General features: G+C 44.4%; 1 protein-coding gene across 5 annotated transcripts in view; it reads right to left on the bottom strand.

Moving 5' to 3' along the window:
• The window catches only part of CLCC1 (chloride channel CLIC like 1), a 76,298-nt gene that overhangs the window by 36,722 nt on the left and 15,696 nt on the right, over positions 1–23,880 (bottom strand). For all 5 annotated transcript variants that reach the window (XM_056523492.1, XM_056523494.1, XM_056523495.1 and 2 more), the window contains exons 4-10: positions 23,000–23,110; positions 17,769–17,993; positions 13,806–13,946; positions 11,547–11,640; positions 8,323–8,420; positions 3,234–3,380; positions 2,549–2,884 (exon numbers count right to left, since the gene is read on the bottom strand). In XM_056523492.1, the coding sequence (XP_056379467.1) occupies positions 2,549–2,884; positions 3,234–3,380; positions 8,323–8,420; positions 11,547–11,640; positions 13,806–13,946; positions 17,769–17,993; positions 23,000–23,110 (1,152 nt within the window). The remainder of the gene's footprint in view (positions 1–2,548; positions 2,885–3,233; positions 3,381–8,322; positions 8,421–11,546; positions 11,641–13,805; positions 13,947–17,768; positions 17,994–22,999; positions 23,111–23,880) is intronic.

Here is a 23,880-nt window from a genome sequence, read left to right as displayed (position 1 = left end):
TTTGCCCACAAATCTACGGTGAAACGGAAAAAAAAAATCATTGTGCGACAAAATTGAAAAAAACCCGCTGTTTTTTAACTTTTGGGGGCTTCCGTTTCTACGTAGTAAATTTTTCGGTAAAAATGACACCTTATCTTTATTCTGTAGGTTCATATGATTAAAATGATATCCTACTTATAAAGGTTTGATTTTGCCGTATTTCTGGAAAAAATCATAACTACAAGCAGGAAAATTAATACGTTTACAATTGTCATCTTCTGACCCCTATAACTTTTTTATTTTTCTATGTATGGGGCGGTATGATGGCTCATTTTTTGCGCCGTGATCTGAAGTTTTTAACGGTACCATTTTTGCATTAATAGGACTTATTGGTCGCTTTTTATTCATTTTTAAATTATATAAAAAGTGACCAAAAATGCACTATTTTGGACTTTGGAATTTTTTTGCGCGTACGCCATTGACCGAGCGGTTTAATTAACGATATATTTTTATAATTCGGACATTTCCGCACACGGTGATACCATATATGTTTATTTTTATTTACACTGTGTTTTTTTTTATGGGAAAAGGGGGGTGATTCAAACTTTTAATAGGGAAGGGGTTAAACGATATTCATTCACTTTTTTTTTCACTTTTTTTTTTGCAGTGTTATAGGTCCCATAGGGACCTATAACACTGCACACACTGATCTCTTATACTGATCATTGTTATCCCATAGGGACCTATAACACTGCACACACTGATCTCTTATACTGATCATTGTTACTCCATAGGGACCTATAACACTGCACACACTGATCATTGTTATCCCATAGGGACCTATAACACTGCACACACTGATCTTTATCATTGATCACTGGTTTCTCATAGGAAACCAGTGATCGATGATTCTGCCGCTTGACTGCTCATGCCTGGATCTCAGGCACTGAGCAGTCATTTGGCGATCGGACAGCGAGGAGGCACCGCGATTTCACCGCGGCTATCCCGAACAGCCCACTGAGTTAACCGGCACTTTTTACTTTCGCTTTTAGCCGCTCGGCGCTGCGCGCTATTAGCGGCGTGTCCCAGCTTCACTATGATGCCGGGCACGCCGTGATATGATGCGGGGTTACCGTGTAACCCCGCGTTATATCACGGGAGCAGAACCAAGGACGTACCTGTACGTCCTTGGTCCTTAAGGGGTTAAGAGTCTCCTCTGTCCTCCACTCATTACCTGTATTAATGGCTCCTGTTTGAACTTGTTATCAGTATAAAAGACACCAGTCCACAACCTAAAACAGTCACACTCCACTATGGCCCAGACCAAACGGCTGTTGAGCGACACCAGAAACAAAATTGTAGACCTGCACCAGGCTGGGAAGACTGAATCTGCAATAGGCAAGTAGCTTGGTGTGAAGAAATCAACAGTGGGAGCAATTATTATAAAATGGAAGACATACAAGACCACTGATAATCTCCCTCGATCTGGGGCTCCACGCAAGATCTCACCCCGGCGTGTCAAAATGATCACAAGAACGGTGGGCAGAAATCCCAGAACCACATGGGGGACCTAGTGAATGACCGGCAGAGAGCTGGGTCCAAAGTAACAAAGGCTACCATCAGTAACACACTACGCCGCCAGGGACTGAAATCATGCAGTGCCAGACATGTCCCCCTGCTTCTTCCAGTACATGTCCGGGCCCGTCTGAAGTTTGCTAGAGACCATTTGGATGATCGAGAAGAGGACTGGGAGAATGTCATATGGTCAGATGAAACCAAAGTAGAACTTTTTGGTAAAAACTCAACTTGTCGTGTTTGGAGGACAAAGAATGCTGAGTTGCATCCAAAGAACAACATACCTACTGTGAAGCATGGGGGAGGAAACATCATGCTTTGGGGCTGTTTTTCTGCTAAGGGACCAGGATGACTGATCCATGTAAAGGAAAGAAGGAATGGGACCATGTATCATGAGATTTTGAGTGAAAACCTCCTTCCATCAGCAAGGGCATTGAAGATGAAATGTGGCTGGGTCTTTCAGCATGACAATGATCCCAAACACACCGCCCTGGCAACGAAGGAGTGGCTTCGTAAGAAGCATTTCAAGGTCCTGGAGTGGCCTAGCCAGTCTCCAGATCTCAACCCCAAACAAAACCTTTGGAGGGAGTTTAAAGTCTGTATTGTCCAGCGACAGCCCCAAAACATCACTGCTCTAGAGGAGATCTGCATGGAGGAATGGGACAAAATACCAAACACAGTGTGAAGACTTACAGAAAACATTTGACCTCTGTCATTGCCAACAAAGGGTATATAACAAAATATTGAGATGAACTTTTGTTATTGGCCAAATACTTATTTTCCACCAAAATTTGATTGAAAATGTGATTTTACTGATTTTTTTTTCTCATTATGTCTCTCATAGTTGAGGTACACCTATGATGAAAATTACAGACCTCTCTCATCTTTTTAAGTGGGAGAACTTGCACAATTGGTGGCTGACTAAATGCTTTTTTGCCCCACTGTATATCCTCTACAAAGCAGGAAAAGGAAATAAATAACTTTGTATACTTACACCTGGAGGACGCCAATATGGAACATCAATTGCTTGTAGGTTCTCAGGCCTCTGATTTGGAGGATATGTGTAAACTGGCCGATATGGTGGTTCTATGTAGTACGGCTGCGGTTGCCATGCTTCAATAACATTTCCATAATGTGGTCTCCGTGGCTCTGCGGGAGGAAGTCTCTCCCAGGCAGTCTCTGGGGGTGGCAGTCTCTCTCGGGTTGGCTCTGCGGGTAACAGTTTTTCTCGGGGTGGTTCTGCAGGTGGCAGTCTCTCCCTTTGAGGCTCTCTATTGCTCCTGAGCGCAAGAACTTGACCAACTGATGTGCTCGCTCCATAACACGAAACCTGCAAAAACACAATATTTTATAGGCCAAGACATCAGAAATGGTAACAACTATACAAGCTACACACAAGTATCATTTGGAGGGTGGTTAGGGCAGGGTCACAAAGGGGGCCGGTAGCTCGCCCTGTAGAAAAGAGCCACTACGAGCGGACAAACTGAGCTACCCAGCCGCCGCCAGGAGCTCTCCAGTCCCTCTTGTGGCTGCCGTTGGAGTAATCGCAGCGTGAAATACACTTTGGATGCGCACCATGTGACCAAACCCTAAAAGTTACTCCCTGGAATACCCCATTAAACTAATAGTTCTCTTTCAGTGCAGAATAAGGGGGGGGGGGGGGGGGGGGATCTACTTACCAAAATAATAGCCATTAAAAGAATCAGCACAAGTAACTGATAGAGAGCAGGGATCTCGGCCAGGAAGCCGTTTAAAAACTCTCCCATCGCTTTCCCCACATGTTTTAAGGGTTCGGTTACAAAGTCTGTAAAGGTAAGAGCCAACGCCTGTAGGGGACACAAGACCGAACAGACAAGACCAGTCAAAAACAATCGCTGAACATCAATGCATCACCTTTCTTTTTTTTTTTTTATGGATTAAAGCAAAATAAATGTCATTTTTTTTTTGTCTGTTTCTTCTTTCTGATTGTAATTTATTTTTCATGTAATTTTTTTGTACAATATGATGCGGGCAGCCATCTTGCCTAAGCTGTTTTTAACAGTACTTATAGTGATATGCTTTACAGCAGGAACCATGGACATATCTATCTACTGGTGTATAGATATGAGGGCATTCTGGGAAGTGATCTGTACAGAACAGGAAGTCTCAGCTCATTATTAAGCCTAGTGGCAAGAAAGGAAACTGCACCATTTCAGGATTACTATAAAATACAGCTGGTAAAATGTTAAAGGAGATCTCCAGTGATCAAAAACGTATCCCCTATCCTAAGAATAGGGGATAAGTTTCAGATTGCGGGGGGTCCGACCTCTGGGACCCCCACAATCTCCCGTACGTGGGCCCAGGCTCTCTGGCCAGATAGCAGGTGTTGACCAAGGCATGAAGTAGCGGCAGACACGCCCCCTCAATACAGGGCTATGGCAGAGCTGGAGATTGCCAAAGACAGCGCTCCGGCTCTCCCATAGAGTTGTATTGAGGGGCGTGTCGACACGGACTGCCAGGGCCCCATACGGGAGATCGCGGGGGGGTCCCAGCGGTCAGACCCCCCACGATACGAAACTTATCCCATATCCTTAGGATGATGATGATGACAATGATACTTACTGGTCCCCGCAATCCTGGTTCTTCAATGAATCTTCCTATTCGCGCCTCCTCCCCTGTGCTAAGCCTATGCAGAGTGAAGCTTCATTCTACAGCAGAGAAGGCTCAGCACAGTGGAGGAGGCGCGAATAGGAGGATGCTCGTAGAACCAGGGCAATCCTGGGAGGAACAGAGGCACGGAGCGGGGACTGGTAAGTATCACTGTTACAGATTTTCTTTAAATAAGGGGAAAAATAAAATGAATCCCCAAAAGTTCCTAAAAATATATGTTGAAAACAAAAACTTGATTTAAACAATAGTTCATTTTCCGATCACACATTAACCTTAAGGAAGGACCCATATTTACCTCAATGACCTGGCTCTTTTTTTATTTTTTTTATTTGACATGTATCTCTTTAAATGGTAATAACTTTAGAACGCTTTTTCTGAGCGGAGCGATTCTGAGATAGTTTTTTCGTGACATATTGTACTTTATATAACTGGTGCATTTCTGTTGACACATGCAGCATTTTTTGTGAAAAACTTCTAAATATTGTGAAAAACTGGAAAATTTCTGGCGTTTTTTTTAAATAATTTTTTATGGTGTACACTGTGCAGTAAAAGTGATATTTTATTCTTTGGGTCAGTACGGATTATGGCGATACCCATTTTATATCGCTTTCTATGTTCTTTTTCCTTTTCTGAGCAAAATTCTTTTTCTGCCATTCATTTTCCAACAGCCGTAAATTTTAAATTTTTCATCTGACGCCATTGAGTAAGGGCTTATTTTTTGCGGAATGAGCTGTAATTTTTATTGGTATCATTTTTGTGCTACTTTTTGATCTTTTTTATTCCGCTATTTGTAACAAAATTGGTGAATTTTGCGCTTTTTTTTATGTTTTTTTTTTTTTACGGCGTTCACAGTGCGGGATAATTTACATTATCATTTTATAGTACACGTCATTACGGACGTGGCAATACCTATTATGTATAAGATTTGTGTTTTTGATCTTTTTTGGTGATAATAAAGGGCTTTTATTAGGAAAGGGGCTTTTTATTTTTATTTTTTTACACTTCATACTTTTATTGAAGAACTTTTTATTTAATTTTTTTCACTTTTTACAGGTTATAGTATTCTGCAATACATTTGTTCTGCAGCACAGTATGACCTGATCAGCTGCACACACTACAGCCTCTGGCTGGATCTCACAGGCTTCCGTAGCAGACATACAGGAGGGCACGATCTGACCTCCTGCTGCTATAGCAACCAACGGCGACCCGCGATCACATCACGGCGCCGCAGTTGGAGAACAGGGGGAGAGCGCTCCCCCTGTCAATTCCATAGATGCCGTGATCAGGATTGATCACGACATCTAGAGGGTTATTGCTGCCGGGACCGGCGCAATCGCGGCTCCGACAGCTGCGGCAGGACTCCGGCTGTGATGAACAGCTGGGTCTGGTCGCCGATCTCCTGCGCTGCCTGCGGCAGTGCCGGAGATTGCTATGAAATATGCATACGTCCAATTGCGCGAACGTGTGCATACGTCATATAGCGGGAAGGGGTTAAAAGGTTATGTTCACACTAAGAAGCTTCCAAGCTGAACTGAAATGCCTTATTCCTGAATTTATATTCTTTATATATACAGTCGTCCCTCAAGTTACAATATTAATAGGTTCCAGGATGACCATTGTATGCTGAGAATCCATTGTATGTAGACAAACTCTCTGGAAACCTGGTAATTGGTTCTGAAGCCCCAAAATGTCATTCAAAATAGGAAAAAGTGAGGATTAAAGAAAAATAAGTAGATAACTAATATAGACAAAGAAAGTCCTTATATATAAAAGTAATAAAGATCTGCTGGGAGCTGTAGTCACTGTCTATGTAGAGGACAGGAGCTTCTTCAGGGTCCTGTACAGTACACAGTGTCCTAAAAAAGTAACATGGAGCCGCCCTCACCTGGTGTCCAAAGGAGCAGCTAACCCTGGTACAGGTAAAGAGTACAGAACATGTAATACCTCCCTGTACTGTAGGGGGCGCTACAAGACACCAGTCAGTGCACGCACTTCAGTAATATAGGGGTTTTACCAGTGAATGCCCATTCTGATTGGTCGGTTCTTCCGGCCATTGACACGTTTTGCAGATCTGGACTGTCTTTGTATATTATATGTTGAGTCTGGTTTTAGGTTACAATGGTCCAGAAAAGACCATTATATGCAGAAACTATTGTTTGTATGTATATATATATATATATATATATATATATACACACACACTGTATTTATCGGGGTATACCACGCACCGGCCTATAACACGCACCCTCATTTTACCAAGGATATTTGGGTAAAAAAAGTTTTTAACCCAAATATCCTTGGTAAAATGAGGGTGCATGTGTGCGCGTGTATACCACGATACACCCCCAGGAAAGGCAGGGGGAGAGAGGCAGTTGCTGCCCGCTTCTCTCCCCCTGCCTTTCCTGGGGTCTAGAGCCCTGCTGCCGGCCCTTCTCTCCCACTGGCTATCTGCGCCGCTGCCTGTTCTCTCCCCCTGACTATCGGTGCCGGCGCCCCATTGCCGGCGCCGATAGCCAGGGGGAGAGAAGCGGCGCCGGCAGTGGGGCAGCAGCACCGATAGCCAGAGGGAGAGAAGGGGCAGCGGCACCCATTGCCGGCGCCACTGTCCCATTGCCTCCCCCATCCCCGGTTGTATAATTACCTGTTGCCGGGGTCGGGTCCGCGCTGCTTCAGGCCTCCGGTGTGCGTCCCCTGCGTCGTTGCTATGCACTGCAAGGCGCAGCGCATCGCAACGACGCAGGGGACGCACACCGGAGGCCTGAAGCAGCGCGGACCCGACCCCGGCAACAGGTAATTATACAACCGGGGATGGGGTAGGCAACGGGGCAAATATAAACCTGCATATATTTAAAATAACCATGTTATTATTTTATCATATTGTAGAAGTTACTGTCTAGCACTGCGGACACTAAATAACTCATCATAGTCTGGTCCATATAAGGTGGGTTGCGTTGTTTGTATATTTTTGGCAATTCATAAAGGTCATGTTTTTTATCATTTTTGTTGACCATAATTAATAATTCATAATTGAGTTATGGTTTATTATTATTCTGACATAATGGAGTCCCTTTCGAGATAATGTCTCCCTCATAACTACCGTAGTCCCCAGTGTCGAAGATATTCCCCGAATCCTTGCTTAAAAAAAAAAAAAAAAAAATATTCACTATGGTACTTGAGACTTTTTTACTCAATCCGTTTTTACTTCTGAGCATGCTCAGAACAAAAAAAAAATATTTTTTTTTTTTTGGGGCTTCTTAACTGAACAATAACGGATCCAAACAGATAATATCCCCGTTTGCATCCGTTATTGTTCGATTCTTTTTAAAGTCAGTTTTTATCTTTGACGGGAGAAGAACGGGACGGGTGTAGATGGCCGTGTGAACGCAGCCTTAGACAAACTATGACCAAAGAAACACATTGAACTAGTGGAATTAAATTGAAACATTCAGATTAAAGATGGAAGCTTGACGCAATATTGTACTTTTATGGTTCATATCATTTTAAAAGGTACAAATAGCCTGACACAGCTCCACCTGCTCTATATCATAGTACCTGCAGATTAATAAGGATCCTTTCAGCCCCCCCCAAAAAACCCTTTTATGACCATACTTCATGGAAATCAAAATGAATTAAAGGAGTAGTCCAGTGGTGACTCAGTGGTTTACAACTTATCCCCTATCTTAAGGATAGGGGATAAGTTGCAGAACGCGGGGGGGTCCGACTGCTGGGGCCCCCTGCGATCTCCTGTACGGAGCCCCGACAGCCCGCGGGAAAGGGGCGTGTCGACCTCCGCACGAGGCGGCGGCAGACACGCCCCCTCAATACAACTCTATGGCAGAGCCGAAGCGCTGCCTTCGGCAATCTCCGGCTCTGCCATTGAGATGTATTGAGGGGGCGTGTCGGCCGCCGCCTCGTGCGGGGGTCAACACCCGCTATCTCGGCGGAGAGCCAGGGCCCCGTACAGAGAGATCGCGGGGGGCCCCAGCGGTCGGACCCCCCGCGATCTCAAACTTATCCCCTATCCTTAGGATAGGGGATAAGTTTTTCACCACTGGACTACCCCTTTAAGAGCGGTCTTCGTCCTTTTCACAAACCTAAAGGGTAAAATTCAGGACTCACCTTTGTAGGAGGGACCATGAGCACTGGATTTATCATCAGAGCCTTAAAATATTCTTCACAGGGATCATTCCGGAAAGTGGCGACTCCCCTCCACCAATCTGTCACAGAAGAAATAAAATACTACATCAAATAATTAAGGATAATAAATGTAATCCTAAGTAAAAACAATAATATAATTCCAATTGTATACACGTTTTTGGAGTGAATAAAAAATTAAAGGGGTACTCCGGTGCTCAGCGTTTGGAACAAACTGTTCCGAACGCTGGAGCCGGGAGCTGGTGACGTCATAGCCCCGCCCCCTCATTACATCACGCCCTGCCCCCTCAATGCAAGTCTATGGGAGGGGGCGTGACGGCAGTCACGCCCCCTCCCATAGACTTGCATTGAGGGGGTGGGGTGTGATGTCACGATGGGGCGGGGCTATGACGTCACAAGCTCACGGCTCCAGCGTTCGGAACAGTTTGTTCCAAACGCTGAGCACCGGAGTACCCCTTTAAGGAGGGTAAACATTTCTATTCTGCCAAATGGGTCTCTTCATGTTCCTTATAAACGTCCGGCATCAGACACCACAGTATATACAACTGGTGTGACCGTTTAATGCAGCGTTTCCCAACCAGGGTACCTCCAGCTGTTGCAGAACTACAACTCCCACATTACCCGGACAGCCAAAGTTGTAGTCTTTTTTTTAACAGCTGGAGGTACAATGTTTGGGAAACACTGCTTTAATGGAATTTATCGCCTTTTTATTATTTACAGCTTTTTTTAATATCTTTATTTTACTCATTGAAAACCTTTTATGCTAGACTATTTTTATACTTCCTATACATATAAAGACTTACTTATAAGTATACATACTATACTTACCTTTATTATCCTAACATAACATAATCTAACATTATTGTATTTGTTTTCGAAATTGTGCATTTTATACATTTGTATAAAAAATTTTAAAAAAAATTACCTTCCCTTGGACTTGGACTACATATGAGATCTATTTTATGTGTCATTTTGTTTTGTTTGTTTGTTTTAGGTTTATTCTATTAACTTGTACTTTTAAACTCCTAACGCTTGTTGAATTCAAATAATTATCCAGTTTTGGGCAGAGATCTATCGGCCTCTGTAAAGTCAATTCTCATTTAAACCAAGAGATAGGTATGTGATGATTTAGCAGACCGATATGTTTAAAGGGGTACTCCCCTGGAAAACTTTTTTTTTTTTATCAACCTGTGCCAGAAAGTTAAGCAGATTTATAAATGACTTCTATTTAAAAATCTTAATCCTTCCAGTACTTATCAGCTGCTGTTTGCTCCACAGGAAGTTGTATTTCTTTCTGGAGTTCTTTTCTGTCTGACCACAGTGCTCTCTGCTGACACCTCCGTTCATATCAGGAACTGTCCAGAGCAGAATAGGTTTTCGATGGGAATTTGCTTGTACTCTGGACAGTTCCTGACATGGACAGAGGTGTCAACAGAGAGCACTGTGGTCAGACAGAAAGGCAATTCAAAAAGAAAAGAACTTCCTCTGGAACATACAGCAGCTGATAAGTACTGGAAGGGTTTTTAAATAGAAGTAATTTACAAATCTGTTTAACTTTCTGGCACCAATTGATAAAAAAAAAAAAAAATGTTTTTCCAGTGGAGTACTAACTAATGAGTAAGGGGGAAGACCCAGGAACGTCACGTCCAGACTGGAGTGGCAGTGCATGTAACATCTTGTGCTTAAATAGAAATGCTGTGAAAATAGATCACGTCTAACTGTGAGTTTGACTTGCTTGAAAAATGCTTGTCTGAATAATGCTTTAAAGGTATCAGTCTGTTAAAATCAGCACATAACTATCTCATGGTTTAAATAAGAAACTCCTAATGCTGTTTAAATGCTATTAACAGAGCAGAGCAGATAGAGAGATGCTTTACAGCAGTTACATGGACCAAAGGAAACAATAGACTAGAGCCGCAACAATGAATTCTATGGGAGAGTTTTCTAGGCGTACTCTATGAACTATACAGGGAGAGGAAGAGGGGAGCTGTAACCATTACCTAATGTGAATGGCCAGATCCCATCTAATCTACACACTGTTGTCACCTGTCACTGTAATCCTGCCTGTGATGATAACGAGGAGGCTGCTGAAATGTGATCTCTACAGAACAGGAAGGGTCATCTTATTATTAGGTTCAGTGGCCAGAATGCTAACTGCAAGATTTTAGGATTATTTCATAATATAGATAGTAACATGGAAAATTAGAGGGAAAAAAACAACAACAACAAAACTCTTAAAAAGATATGAAACACAAAACTTAAAGGGGTTATCCAGGAAAAAACTTTTTTTATATATATATATATCAACTGGCTCCAGAAAGTTAAACAGATTTGTAAATTATTTCTATTCAAAAATCTTAATCCTTTCAGTATTTATGAGCTGCTGAAGTTGAGTTGTTCTTTTTTGTCTAAGTGCTCTCTGATGACACGTGTCTCGGGAACCGCCCAGATTAGAAGGAAATCCCCATAGCAAACCTCTTCTACTCTGTGCAGTTCCCGAGAAAAGCAGAGATGTCAGCAGAGAGCACTGTTGCCAGACAGAAAACAACAACTCAACTTCAGCAGCTGATAATTATTGAAAGGATTAAGATTTTTTAATAGAAGTCATTTACAACTCTGTTTAACTTTCTGGAGCCACTTGATATAAGAAAAAAGTTTTTTCCTGGAATACCCCTTTAATTTAAACAAGAGGTCATTTTAATATTAACCCTTAAAAATTCAATGACCAGAGAGATTTGGATAGACCAGCAATACATTACATTCAACTTTACTACTAGGTAGAGATAGCGGGTCCCTATATTCATTTCTGTACATCGACTCCTTAGGGTACATTCACACTCCGGAATTTACAAGCGAAATTTCCAACGAGATTCCGCTGCACCATTTACACAGCAGAATTTCCATCACAGAATATTCCCCTGCGGAATTTCAGGGCTCCGGAACCGACAAAAGAATAAACATGTTCATTTGGTTTTAGCGCCGAAGGATTTTGGCAGTGCCTGCAGCTGATGGAACCTTCCGATCGAAGATTCTATAGTGAGAATGTAGCCCCATTGTATTGCTCTATGATGGGCTCGGCCTCCATAAAATTAATTCTACTTGAAAAAAAATAAAAATAATTTAAAAACTGTGTATTACTCCTACTTAGAAGTCATGCTATTAATAGCCAGGGCACGCTGTAATCTCACCGATCAGACTTTCGGACCAGCTTATCTTTTCCCCGCAGTTGTCATCGAACTTCTGATTCTTTGCCAGCTCAGCCTGCCGTTCTGCAAAAGCCACCTGGAAATTAAGAGGGAACCACACGATCAATTGCAGAAAACATTATAACACTTGCCTGGCTGTATATGCATATCAAGTCTCGAAAACTAGGACTTCCGCCAGTGTTTCCCAACCAGGGTGCCTCCAGCTGTGGCAAAACTACAACTCTCAGCATGCCCGGACAGCCGTAGGCTGTCCGGGCATGCTGAGAGTTGTAGTTTTGCCACAGCTGGGGGCACTCTGGTTCGGAAACACTCGGCTTAAAGAGGTACTCCGGTAAAAAACTATTATTTCAAATCAACTGGTGCCAGAATGTTAAAGGGGTATTCCGGGCAAAAACATCTTATCCCCTATTGAAAGGATAGGGGATAAGATGTCTGATCGTAACGGCCGCAACGCCCCCTCCCATAGACATGAATGGAGGGGGCGTGGCGTGACATCACGTCCCTGTCTCGGAAGCCCGTCGGCTTCTGAAACTGCAGACGCAGCTACGCATAGAATGTGGGCTGCTGTAGGGAGATCGCGGGGGGGACCCAGCGTCGGCCCCCCCCCCCCCCCCCGCGATCAGACATCCTATCCCCTATCATTTTAATAGGGGATAAGATGTTTTTGCCTGGAATACCCCTTTAAACAGATTTGTAAATTACTTCTATTAAAAAATCCTAATCCTTACATATCAGCTGCTGTATGCTCCAGAGGAAGTTGTGTAGTTCTTTCCAGTCTGACCACAGTGCTCTCTGCTGACACCTCTGTCCATGTCAGGAACTGTCCGGAGCAGGAGAGGTTTGCCATGTCAGTTCCTGACATGGACAGAGGTGGCAGCAGAGAGCACTGTGGTCAGATTGGAAAGAACAACTCAACTTCCTGTGGAGCATAAAGCAGTTCATAAGTACTGGAAGGATTATGATTTTTAAATAGAATTTAAAAATCTGTTTAACTTTCTGGCACCAGTTGATTTAAAAAAAATAATAATAATAATTAAACCGGAGTACCCCTTTAAACACATGGCAGAACCTGTATGGCATGATTTATGTGCCTCAGTCTTAATCACACAGTGTCCTGTATGTGTCAGCATATAATCCAGCTTGACACCAAACGTATCCTGCACTGGCATACTCATTCCAATTGCAACGCATGTCACAGCTATTTCTTATTCTCTACATTTCAGAGGGCGGGACCAGAGCTGAGCTGCTTGCCAGCAGTACACACACAAAGACTTCCTTCCTCTTACTTCTCTATCCAATAAAAGCACAGCATACACTCCTCTCTCCTATGCAATGACATAGTGCTGGAAAAAGTACTCTGGAATAAACAGACTGGCACTGTGCTGGGGGACGATTTACGGTATACTACTGTAGTATATATGGTATGTGACTTACTGGGTTTGTAAGGTGCTTCGTGAACATTTGTACATGCAGCAGTAGTTATAATAGTATTTACACAAGGGAAAGCTGCCCATAACTATACAGTAGGTCAAAGATGACAGGAAAGCCTTGAATTACCTTTTAGGCACAATGCAGCTTGCATGTATTACAATGCACAGCAGGCTGCTTGATGCCATTCACAGTCCATTCTGTCTGATGGCTCATCTCCAGCCTCTCTTGTCTGCTCCTACAACCTTCTTTAATCTGAATTTAGATATGATTAAAATTGAGGTACAATTTGCATTCATGAAAGGAGACAGATGGATTGGAGATGAGTATCAGACGGTTATGACTGTGAATGGCATTGAGCAGTTTGCTGTGTACTGCAATAAATGCAAACTGCAGATGCAAAACAATGCACAGTTTTTAAGAACAACCAATTACAAAGGTGTTATTTATCGCATTAAAGATGCAATACAATAAAATGGATACAAAGGTTACAGAGCTTTTAAAATGCAAGTCCAAAGTTTTAAACAAGCACTTTTTTCAGTTTCCTTTGTGGGTAGACACAGGCTATGCTAGACAGTAAAGTTGCCAAAGCAACCATCCCGTGCTACAAGTCCTGTTTATCAGAAAAGCACTTGTGCATGGGAATTCGCTGAACGTGGCAGAGTGGCCACGGTGACTGTACCGTCCAGCATCTCCTCACACTGAAATAGAAGATCATCAATCGATCAAAACTTTTGTTGACTTGAACGACGATCCAAAATTTCCTGTAAAGTGGCAGTAGTTTTCTTTCTTTTTATTTTTTTGTAAGCTTACCTTGTACAAGTACATCCAGTTCCATGCCACGCTAATAAAAAAGCTTAGTATACAAAGTCTCTTCAGTTGTGTAAACCATCCAACACACGACCACAACTCTGTCGCTATGACCGTCACAATGCACGTAATGCACAGGAGAATCTGTAGAGGAGTAATCTCAGAGGTAACATCACAAAAACATTTCATGCTCAACTTCCTGGCAGGAGACCTATCTGTTTTTTTTTTCTCAATACGATCAATATGTTAAAGCATCGAAGCATCTGCGTTTGGAAAAAAAAAACATGTTTTATATAATGTAGATAACAACATTATATTTATATTTGTAATATACATTGGTTAAAAAATGTGTTTATTTTTGGGTGAAGAAATGCTGTCCCTGCAGCTATTACCTGTGTGTCTTGGCTGGGACAAAATAAAGGAAGTGTGGGCGGGACAAGCAGCGCTCTGTGCAGGCTCCTGGTCTGTCAATCATCCTGATGTGCGAGCTTGAGCATGTCAAAGAGCCTTATTGCACAGAGCCCTGCTTGTCCTCAGTGTACAGGGCCCTGCTTGTCCAGTGTACAGAGCCCTGCTTGTCCTCAGTGTACAGAGCCCTGCTTGTCCTCAGTGTACAGGGCCCTGCTTGTCCTCAGTGTACAGGGCCCTGCTTGTCCTCAGTGTACAGAGCCCTGCTTGTCCTCAGTGTACAGAGCCCTGCTTGTCCTCAGTGTACAGGGCTTTGCTTGTCCTCAGTGTACAGGGCTTTGCTTGTCCTCAGTGTACAGAGCCCTGCTTGTCCTCAGTGTACAGAGCCCTGCTTGTCCTCAGTGTACAGAGCCCTGCTTGTCCTCAGTGTACAGGGCCCTGCTTGTCCTCAGTGTACAGGGCCCTGCTTGTCCTCAGTGTACAGGGCCCTGCTTGTCCTCAGTGTACAGGGCCCTGCTTGTCCTCAGCGTACAGGGCCCTGCTTGTCCTCAGCGTACACGGCCCTGCATGTCCTCAGCGTAAAGAGCCCTGCTTGTCCTCAGCGTACAGAGCCCAGCTTGTCCTCAGCGTACAGAGCCCAGCTTGTCCTCAGTGTACAGAGCCCAGCTTGTCCTCAGTGTACAGAGCCCAGCTTGTCCTCAGTGTACAGAGCCCTGCTTGTCCTCAGTGTACAGAGCCCTGCTTGTCCTCAGTGTACAGAGCCCTGCTTGTCCTCAGTGTACAGAGCACAGCTTGTCCTCAGTGTACAGAGCCCTGCTTGTCCTCAGTGTACAGAGCCCTGCTTGTCCTCAGTGTACAGAGCCCTGCTTGTCCTCAGTGTACAGAGCCCAGCTTGTCCTCAGTGTACAGAGCCCTGCTTGTCCTCAGTGTACAGAGCCCAGCTTGTCCTCAGTGTACAGAGCCCTGCTTGTCCTCAGTGTACAGAGCCCTGCTTGTCCTCAGTGTACAGAGCCCAGCTTGTCCTCAGTGTACAGAGCCCTGCTTGTCCTCAGTGTATACACAGCCCTGCTTATCCTCAGTGTACAGAACCCTGCTCGTCCTCAGTGTACAGAGCCCTGCTTGTCCTCAGTGTATACACAGCCCTGCTTGTCCTCAGTGTATACACAGCCCTGCTTGTCCTCAGTGTATACACAGCCCTGCTTGTCCTCAGTGTATACACAGCCCTGCTTGTCCTCAGTGTATACACAGCCCTGCTTGTCCTCAGTGTATACACAGCCCTGCTTGTCCTCAGTGTATACACAGCCCTGCTTGTCCTCAGTGTATACACATTTTTTAATCAATGTATATTACAAATATACATATAATTATATTATATACATTATATCAAATGTTTTTGCTAATGACAGGTACACTTTGAAGAAAGAAGCAGCCATGTTTTCCTTATCCCATTTTCAGTCTTATTTCAGTTCTGTCTGGGTGACATCTATCCACACGGCTTCTGTTTAAGTTGTCAACTGGCTTTCATGGAAAATCTGAAACCTGCAACAGCTTCAAAAATAAATAAAACTATATTGTGATATATGACCCAATGTCAATTTCTTGTATTATACGACATCTCGGCTCCTATCCTGGAATCCTTCTCAAGCAAAGCGATGTGTAAATCACTTATACCGACACTACAGATGTGTGATCTCCATGACAGTAACATAACATTGATGATGTTCACTCAATAATCTCATGTAGGGATGTCCCGATACCATTTTTATAAGATCGAGTACCGATACTTTTATTCAAGTACTCACCAATACCAATTACCGATACCTATTATAACAATATTAACCCTGTACTGTAACAGTACAGGATTAACATGCACAGTGACATCCCTGTACAGGATTTATATGCACAGTGATGTCAAAGTCGGACAGTACAGGGTTAAGCACACGGAGTGTTTGACAGTACAGGGTTGTGTTTGCTCAGTATAGCATGATGGGGATGATCATGGCCCATGGGCCAGCTCAAGGCAGGTTAAGCATTATCAGCCTGTGTATGCATTTGCAGCCGGCAGCCGGCCCTTAATGTTCACTGACCGGCCTGGCACAGGCAACGGGCCGAGTGCCTGTGCTGCTCCTTAAAGGGGTTCTCCAGGAAAAAACTTTTTTTTATATATCAACTGGCACCAGAAAATTAAACTGATTGGTAAATTACTTCTATTAAAAAGTCTTACTCCTTCCAATAATTATCAGCTGCTGAAGTTGAGTTGTTGTTTTCTGTCTGGCAACAGTGCTCTCTGCTGACATCTCTGCTTGTCTCGGGAACTGCACAGAGTAGAAGAGGTTTGCTATGGGGATTTGCTTCTACTCTGGACAGTTCCCGAGACATGTGTCAACAGAGAGCACTTAGACAGAAAAGAACTCCTCAACTTCAGCAGATCATAAGTACTGAAAGGATTAAGATTTTTTTAGTAATAGAAGTAATTTACAAATCTGTTTAACTTTCTGGAGCCAGTTGATATATAAAAAAAAGTTTTTTCCTGGATAACCCCTTTAACTGTTTATGGACAGACCATGTACTGTACACACCTCAGGCAGCAGGCAGACAGCCACAGACTTGATGAGGGCCGGCGATCCTTCTTTCTACCCCTAAGCTCCAGTGGCGGGGACGTAGGAGACATGTCTGCGCGGCGGGACGCTCCCAGCCCCAGAATCTACTCTCTTAAAGAGGCAGAGAGGGGCTCAGAGTGGCCGCGGCTCTTTCATTACATACCAAAACACCAAAACAAGAGACCATACAAGAGAAATATAAAATAAGTAAACTTTATTGAGGTATCACAAAAACCTAAAAACATAGGCCCCCGGACAAAGCCATTGAAGCCAAAACGTGTTCGAGGTAGGAGGTGAGAGGTACTCCCTTAGGTGCATTGGTCGCGCATAGCAATTTTGTTTGATTGGATCTTGTTTCTAGGTTATTCTATGCTTCCATGTACCTTTGCAGTTACCACTGGCAACATATACTTCTGTTGATATATCTGCATCATCTGCTGCATTTCAGTACACCATTGTGTGAAGTGACTCTACTTTAGCAATCCCTGGTCTTATACCATTTGCAGTCGTACCACTCCATTGGCTAATACACGTATCTCCAGACAGTCAGTTCCATGCCCATATCCACAGTCCCTGTTTCAGGACTTGTCTTCGTACCCTCACCCTCTTCTCTTCTGCCCGAGTTCTTGTTGTACCCACACACTTTATGTTTTTTTATTTATTTATTTTTAATGTTTTTAGGTTTTTGTGATACCTCAATAAAGTTTACTTATTTTATATTTATATTTCTCTTGTATGGTCTCTTGTTTTGGTGTTGGTATTTCATGTTGACCATATGATAATGGTTCTCAGATAACCATATCTTTTTTGGTTAATACTCTTTCATTACATGTATAAAAGTATCGGTAAAAGGTATTGGTGACATTTGCACGAGTACTAGTACTCATGCAAATGTCTGGTATCGGTCCTGATACTGATACTGGTATCGGAACAGCCCTAATCTCATGCATTTTATTACCTTAAAAGTGGTGCCAAGATCGATGCCAATATAGTCCTCGAACATCCCCGTCCACCATTCTTTCACGTTGTGATATCTGAACTGCACTAGTGTCCTGATCAATGCTTCCTCCAGAGCCCCCAGATTCCAATCCTTATCATCGATGAACTTCTGAATCTCTGCAACCATCTGCTTTGTCAGAACCATCTCGGCGTTGTAATAGACTTCAGAACTGGAGTCTTCTGGCTGATGAATAAAAATAATGCCCAATTTTTAGGTCTATTCTCAGATTCAATATCGGTTTCATTATGGGCTTAAATGGGCACTGTCAGAATCAAAAACTTGTTATAGGTTGTACATATTTGCAAAACATTAACCTTTAGAATATATTTCATAAGAAAATTTTATTTCCGGCCGAGGCTGTTGTGGAGGCTCTGGGGGTTGCCCATACTGAGTACTGGGAGCATAATGCTTCTTATCCTGACCCTTTAGTTCAATGGGATGCATACAAGGTCACAATCAGGGGTGCCTTTATAGCTGGTGCAGCGGGCCAATGGAAAATGAGGTCAGCTATGGAGCATAAGTTGCTGCAGGAGGTGAGTGTTTTGGAGGTGGCATATGTTAGAGATCCTTCTCCTGATAACCAAAGGGCGTGGGCCAAGGCTCAGAGGTCTTTGTTGGTGGTTCAGAAGGATAGGGTCCAGTTACAGTTGGCGGATAGGGAGGCTGCCCTTTTTGAGTTTGGGGACAAGAACGGGAAGCTGTTGGCCTATTTAGCGAGGGCTGGTAGTCCTGCTGCCTCTATCCCTTGTATTAGGGGTGAGGATGGTTCTGTGGTGTCTGACCCCCAGTTGATTAACTCTATCTTCAGGGACTTTTACTCTTCCTTGTATTCTGCCCTTCCTAGGCCCTGTCAGGGGGAAATTGTGAGTTTCTTAAGCTTAGTTGCGCTCAGGCAGAGGCGCTGGACGCCCCCTTTGGAGTTGAGGAAGTAGAGCAGGCTATTTGTGATCTTCCCCATGGGATAACCGCAGGTCTGGACGGGATGATTGGCGACTGGTATAGGATGAATGAGGAGCGCTTGGCTCCTGTACTCAAACTATTTCATTTGATAGCTGTTGAGGATTCTCTTCCAGATTCTATGAGGGAGGCGTTTATTGTGGTGCTTCCCAAGCCTAGAAAGGACCCGTTGCTGCCAGGTAGAGCTACTGACATGAATGTCAAGCGCCTACAACTCAATATTGCAGGGGTGGGGAGGGCTTTCCTACAGGAGTGGTAGTTAATCTAGATGTCTATAAGGCCTTTGACTCGGTGGGGTGGCCCTTTTTATGGGAGGTCCTGTGTGCATTTGGGTTTGGTCCCTGATTTTGTGCTTGGCTTCGATTGTTATATGATAGCCATAGGGCCCGCATTCGCACTAACTTGGATGTTTCTGCTTCCTTCCTCCTGGGTCCGGGGACGAGGCAGGGGTTTCGCTATCTCCATTTATTTTTGTGCTTGCGGTGGAGCCTTTGGTAGCGGCGATCCGTAAAGACCCTACTATTTGAGGCATCCCCAGGGGTTCTAATGTAGAGAAGGTTCTCCTTTATGCGGATGACACGTTAATGTACTTAGCAGATGTGGAAGTTTTTTTCCTGTCTTTAATTGACCTACTGGACTGATTAGGTTCGATTTTGGGCTCACGGTAAACTGGGCTAAGTCCTCTTTAATGGCGCTTTCACGTGGGGTTCTTCTCCCCTTCTTGCCAGAAGCAACTAGTCTCCCGTTTTAGATACCTGGGGGTGGAGGTTACTGCATCCCTGACGGACTCTCTATCCCTGAATTTGGATCCGCTCTTAAGCTCCACTGTGGAGCAGTTAACTGCCTGGTCTTCACTCCCTCTGTCCCTAGCTGGCAGGATCAATATCTTCAAAATCATTTACCTTCCTAAATTCCTGTACCATTTTCATTTAGCCCCTCTGATTCCTCCTAAGAAATATTTTAGTGTTCTATGTGGTGCTCTGGGATCCTTCTATTGGAAGGGAAAGCCTCCCAGACTTGGTCGGGCTCTTCTCCAGGCTCCCAAAACGACATGGCGGCTTAGCCACCCCTGATGTATATAACTATTTTCTTGCCTCCCAACTGGTCTATGCAGCGTGGTGGATCGACCAGGATCTCTCGAACTCGGCAACTGCCCTAACTGGAGCGCTTATGGGTTCCTATGACGCTCTCACTAACTCACTCTACAGGTATCACTCTCACGCCTCTTTTTTTCTTCCCCTGCAAACTATAGCTAAAGTGTGGTCCGTGGTGTCGAGCAAATTTCCGCAGCCTCTGGTATCTCCTAGAGCACCCATGTGCATTTTTCTCACCTCCATGGGTTAGAGGAGGCTGGCTTTTGGGGTTCTCATGGAGTCAAATTTGTGATTCACTTGTTTGCGGAGGATCAGGTTTTCTTATCCTTTTCGGACATGAAAGAATTGTTACCGGGAAGTGTGCATGTGTGTATGTCTGTTTGTGCTGGGCTTTCTCCGGTCGGGTCTCAGATATACCCTTCCTTACTGCTGATGGGTGCTTTTATATGTATTGCTCCCTGTCATTATGGTGGAGTCGGTCTCTGGGACCTATGGAGGCTGTTGTTTATGTTTACCTTGTTGGTAAGTTTGTGAATTAAAATACAAAGCTAAATAAATATAAAAAAAAGAAAATGTTATTTTCTATGTGGGTAGCACCACTCGCCCACTCCATACACGATTCCGAGAGCATATATATTCTATCAAATCTGGAAAGGGTTCCCCCAGGGTCATCCACCACATACAAGAATCTCATGGGGGAGATCCTTCAGCACTAAAATTCTTCGGTATCGGAAGAGTTAGACCAAGAGCAGGTATGGATAGAAAAAAGGCATTGCTGCGTTCAGAAGCAAAGCGGATTATATGTACGGAGGCACAAGGTGCCCTAGGACTGAACGATAAACTAGATCTCAGAGTATTCTTGTAATTTTTAGTGCTCATGTACTACACTGCTCAAAAAAAAAAAGGGAACACTTAACACAATGTAACTCCAAGTCAATGACACTTCTGTAAAATCACACTTTCCACTCAGGAAGAACACTGATTGACAGTCAATTTCACATGCTATTGTGCAAATGGAACAGACAACAGGTGGAAATTATAGGCAATTAGCAATACACCCCCAATAAAGGAGTGGTTCTGCAGGTGGTGACCACAGACCACTTCTCAGTTCCTATGCTTCCTGGCTGATGTTTTAGTCACTTTTGATTTGAATGCTGGCGGTGCTTTCACTCTAGTGGTAGCAAGGGACGGAGTCAACAACCCACACAAGTGGCTCAGGTAGTGCAGCTCATCCAGTATGGCACATCAATGCGAGCTGTGACAAGAAGGTTTGCTGTGTCTGTCAGCATAGTGTCCAGAGCATGGAGGCGCAACCCAGCAGCAGGACCGCTACCTCCGCCTTTGTGCAAGGAGGAGCAGGAGGAGCACTGCCAGAGCCCTGCAAAATGACCTCTAGCAGGACACAAATGTTCATGTGTCCACTCAAACGGTCAGAAACAGACTCCATGAGGGTGGTGGTATGAGGGCCCGACATCCACAGGTGGGAGTTGTGCTTACAGCCCAACACCGTGCAGGACATTTGGCATTTGCCAGAGAACGCAAAGATTGGCAAATTCGCCACTGGTGCCCTGTGCACTTCACAGATGAAAGCAGGTTCACCCTGAGCACATGTGACAGACGTGATAGAGACTGGAGACGCCGTGGAGAACGTTCTGCTGCCTGCAACATCCTCCAGCATGACCGTTTTGGCAGTGGGTCAGTAATGGTGTGGGGTGACATTTCTTTGGGCGGCCGCACAGCCCTTCATGTGCTTGCCAGAGGTAGCCTGACTGCCATTAGGTACCGAGATGAGATCCTCAGACCCCTTGTGAGACCATATGCTGGTGTGGTTGGCCCTGGGTTCCTCCTAATGTAAGACAATGCTCGACCTCATATGGCTGGAGTGTGTCAGCAGTTCCTGCAAGAGGAAGGCATTGATGCTATGGACTGGCCCGCCCGTTCCCCTGACCTGAATCCAATTGAGCACATCTGGGACATCATATCTCGCTCCATCTACCAACGCTATATTGCACCGCAGACTGTCCAGGAGTTGGCAGATGCTTTAGTCCAGGTCTAGGTGGACGTCCCTCAGGAGACCATCCTCCACCTCATCAGGAGCATGCCCAGGCATTGTAGGGAGGTCATACGGGCACGTGGAGGCCACACACACTACTGAGCCTCATTTTGACTTGTTTTATGGACATTACATAAAGTTAGATCAGCCTGTAGTGGGGTTTTCCCCTGTGATTTTGAGTGTGACTCCATATCCAGACCTCCAGGGGTTGATACATTTGATTTCCATTGATAATTTTTGTGTGATTTTGTTGTCAGCACATTCAGCTATGTAAAGACGAAAGTATTTCATACGATTAGTTCATTCATTCAGATCTAGGATGTGTTATCTTAGTGTTCCCTTTATTTTTTTGAGCAGTGTATTTTTCTTGTATGCAGTCCCACACGTGTGATTGGTTTTAATGTTTACACTTTTCTGTACGTTTTTAACTTACATATGTGTGAGCACGCCCGCTTGTAACATCGGCTTCTACATGTATTTTACCGGAGCGGACGCTATGGGCAGTTGTGGTCCGATGTAGTAGGCATGACCTACGAAACAGCTGTCACACTCCTCCAGTGTTACGATAGTCAGTGCCTCCTGACCTGCATGGCCGCGCTCCACATTGTTTTATGCTAAGGATTGAATAAAGCTCGTTTTGCACTGAAGACCTAGTGAGTGCTGCCTAACTCTCTTGCATCATATATACATTATATATATTTTTATACACAAACATTTTTTTTATATATATATATATATATATATATATATATATATTTTTATTTTTTATATTAACTGCATCTCATACACAACAACAAAGTATAAACATTTATAAGGGGAGATTTATCAAAACCTGTGCAAAGGAAAAGTTGCCCAGTTGCCCATAGCAACCAATCAGATCCCTTCTCCCTTCTTTCATTTTTCAGAGGCCTTGTTAAAAAATGGGCAACTTTTCCTTTGGACAGGTTTTGATAAATTTTCCCCGTATAGTCCTCATATCTAGTAGTCAGGGATCTCCTTTTACTTTAACTGAGCAAAGTTGTAACAATGTAGCAGGTTGGTGCAAATACATACACACACAAAATAAATAATCTCTTACTACTTACAAGCCCAAAACGCTCGGCCTCCTTCAGCACCTTGCGCAGGAAGCGTCTGAGAACCGGGTTACTGTAGCCCTCAGGTAATTTTAGGACCTCCTTGTCCTTGTGTTCTTCAGTCTAAAAGAAACACAAAATAACAGACAAGACTTTGTGTACAGGCAATGTATTAAAAAAAAACTTTTGTTACCGTATATACTCGAATATAAGCCGAGTTTTTCAGCACAATTTTTCGTGCTGAAAAGGCCCCCCCCCCCCCCCCGACTTATACTTGAGTGAACTCTCCGCCTGTCAATCCCTTCATCAGTGGTCTTCAACCTGCGGACCTCCAGATGTTGCAAAACTACAACTCCCAGCATGCCCGGACAGCCATCGGCTGTCCGGGCATGTTGGGAGTTGTAGTTTTGAAACATCTGGAGGTCCGCAGGTTGAAGACCACTGCGCGGGCCTTCGTCATTATCCAGACCCCCCCCCCCCCTTTAGTTTTCTATTCACCTCCCTTCGGTGGGAAGGAAGGGTGAGCTGGTCCGGGCCATCTATGCTGCAGGGACCGTCCGGTGGGGAGGGTTAGTCGTTCTGGGCTGTACATTTTCACCGGGAGGCCCTCTTCTCCGCTCCGGGCCGGCCCCGGACTAGTGATGTTGCCTTGACGACGAAGCACAGGGACTTTCATGCCCATGAACGTCCCTGTGCGTCATCATTAAAGCAACGTCACTAGTCCGGGGCCGGCCCGGAGCGAGCGGAGAAGAGGGCCTCCCGGTGAAAATGTACAGCCCAGAACGACTAACCCTCCCCACCGGACGGTCCTGGCAGCATAGATGGCCCGGACCAGCTCACCCTTCCTTCCCACCGAGGGGAGGTGAATAGAAAACTAAAGGGGGGGGTCTGGA

The sequence above is a fragment of the Hyla sarda genome, chromosome 6 (genome assembly GCF_029499605.1).
Source record: "Hyla sarda isolate aHylSar1 chromosome 6, aHylSar1.hap1, whole genome shotgun sequence".
NCBI classification, from domain to species: domain Eukaryota; kingdom Metazoa; phylum Chordata; class Amphibia; order Anura; family Hylidae; genus Hyla; species Hyla sarda.
The sequence above is the reverse complement of the archived record's forward strand: the minus strand, read 5'-3'. Positions and strand labels throughout refer to the sequence as shown.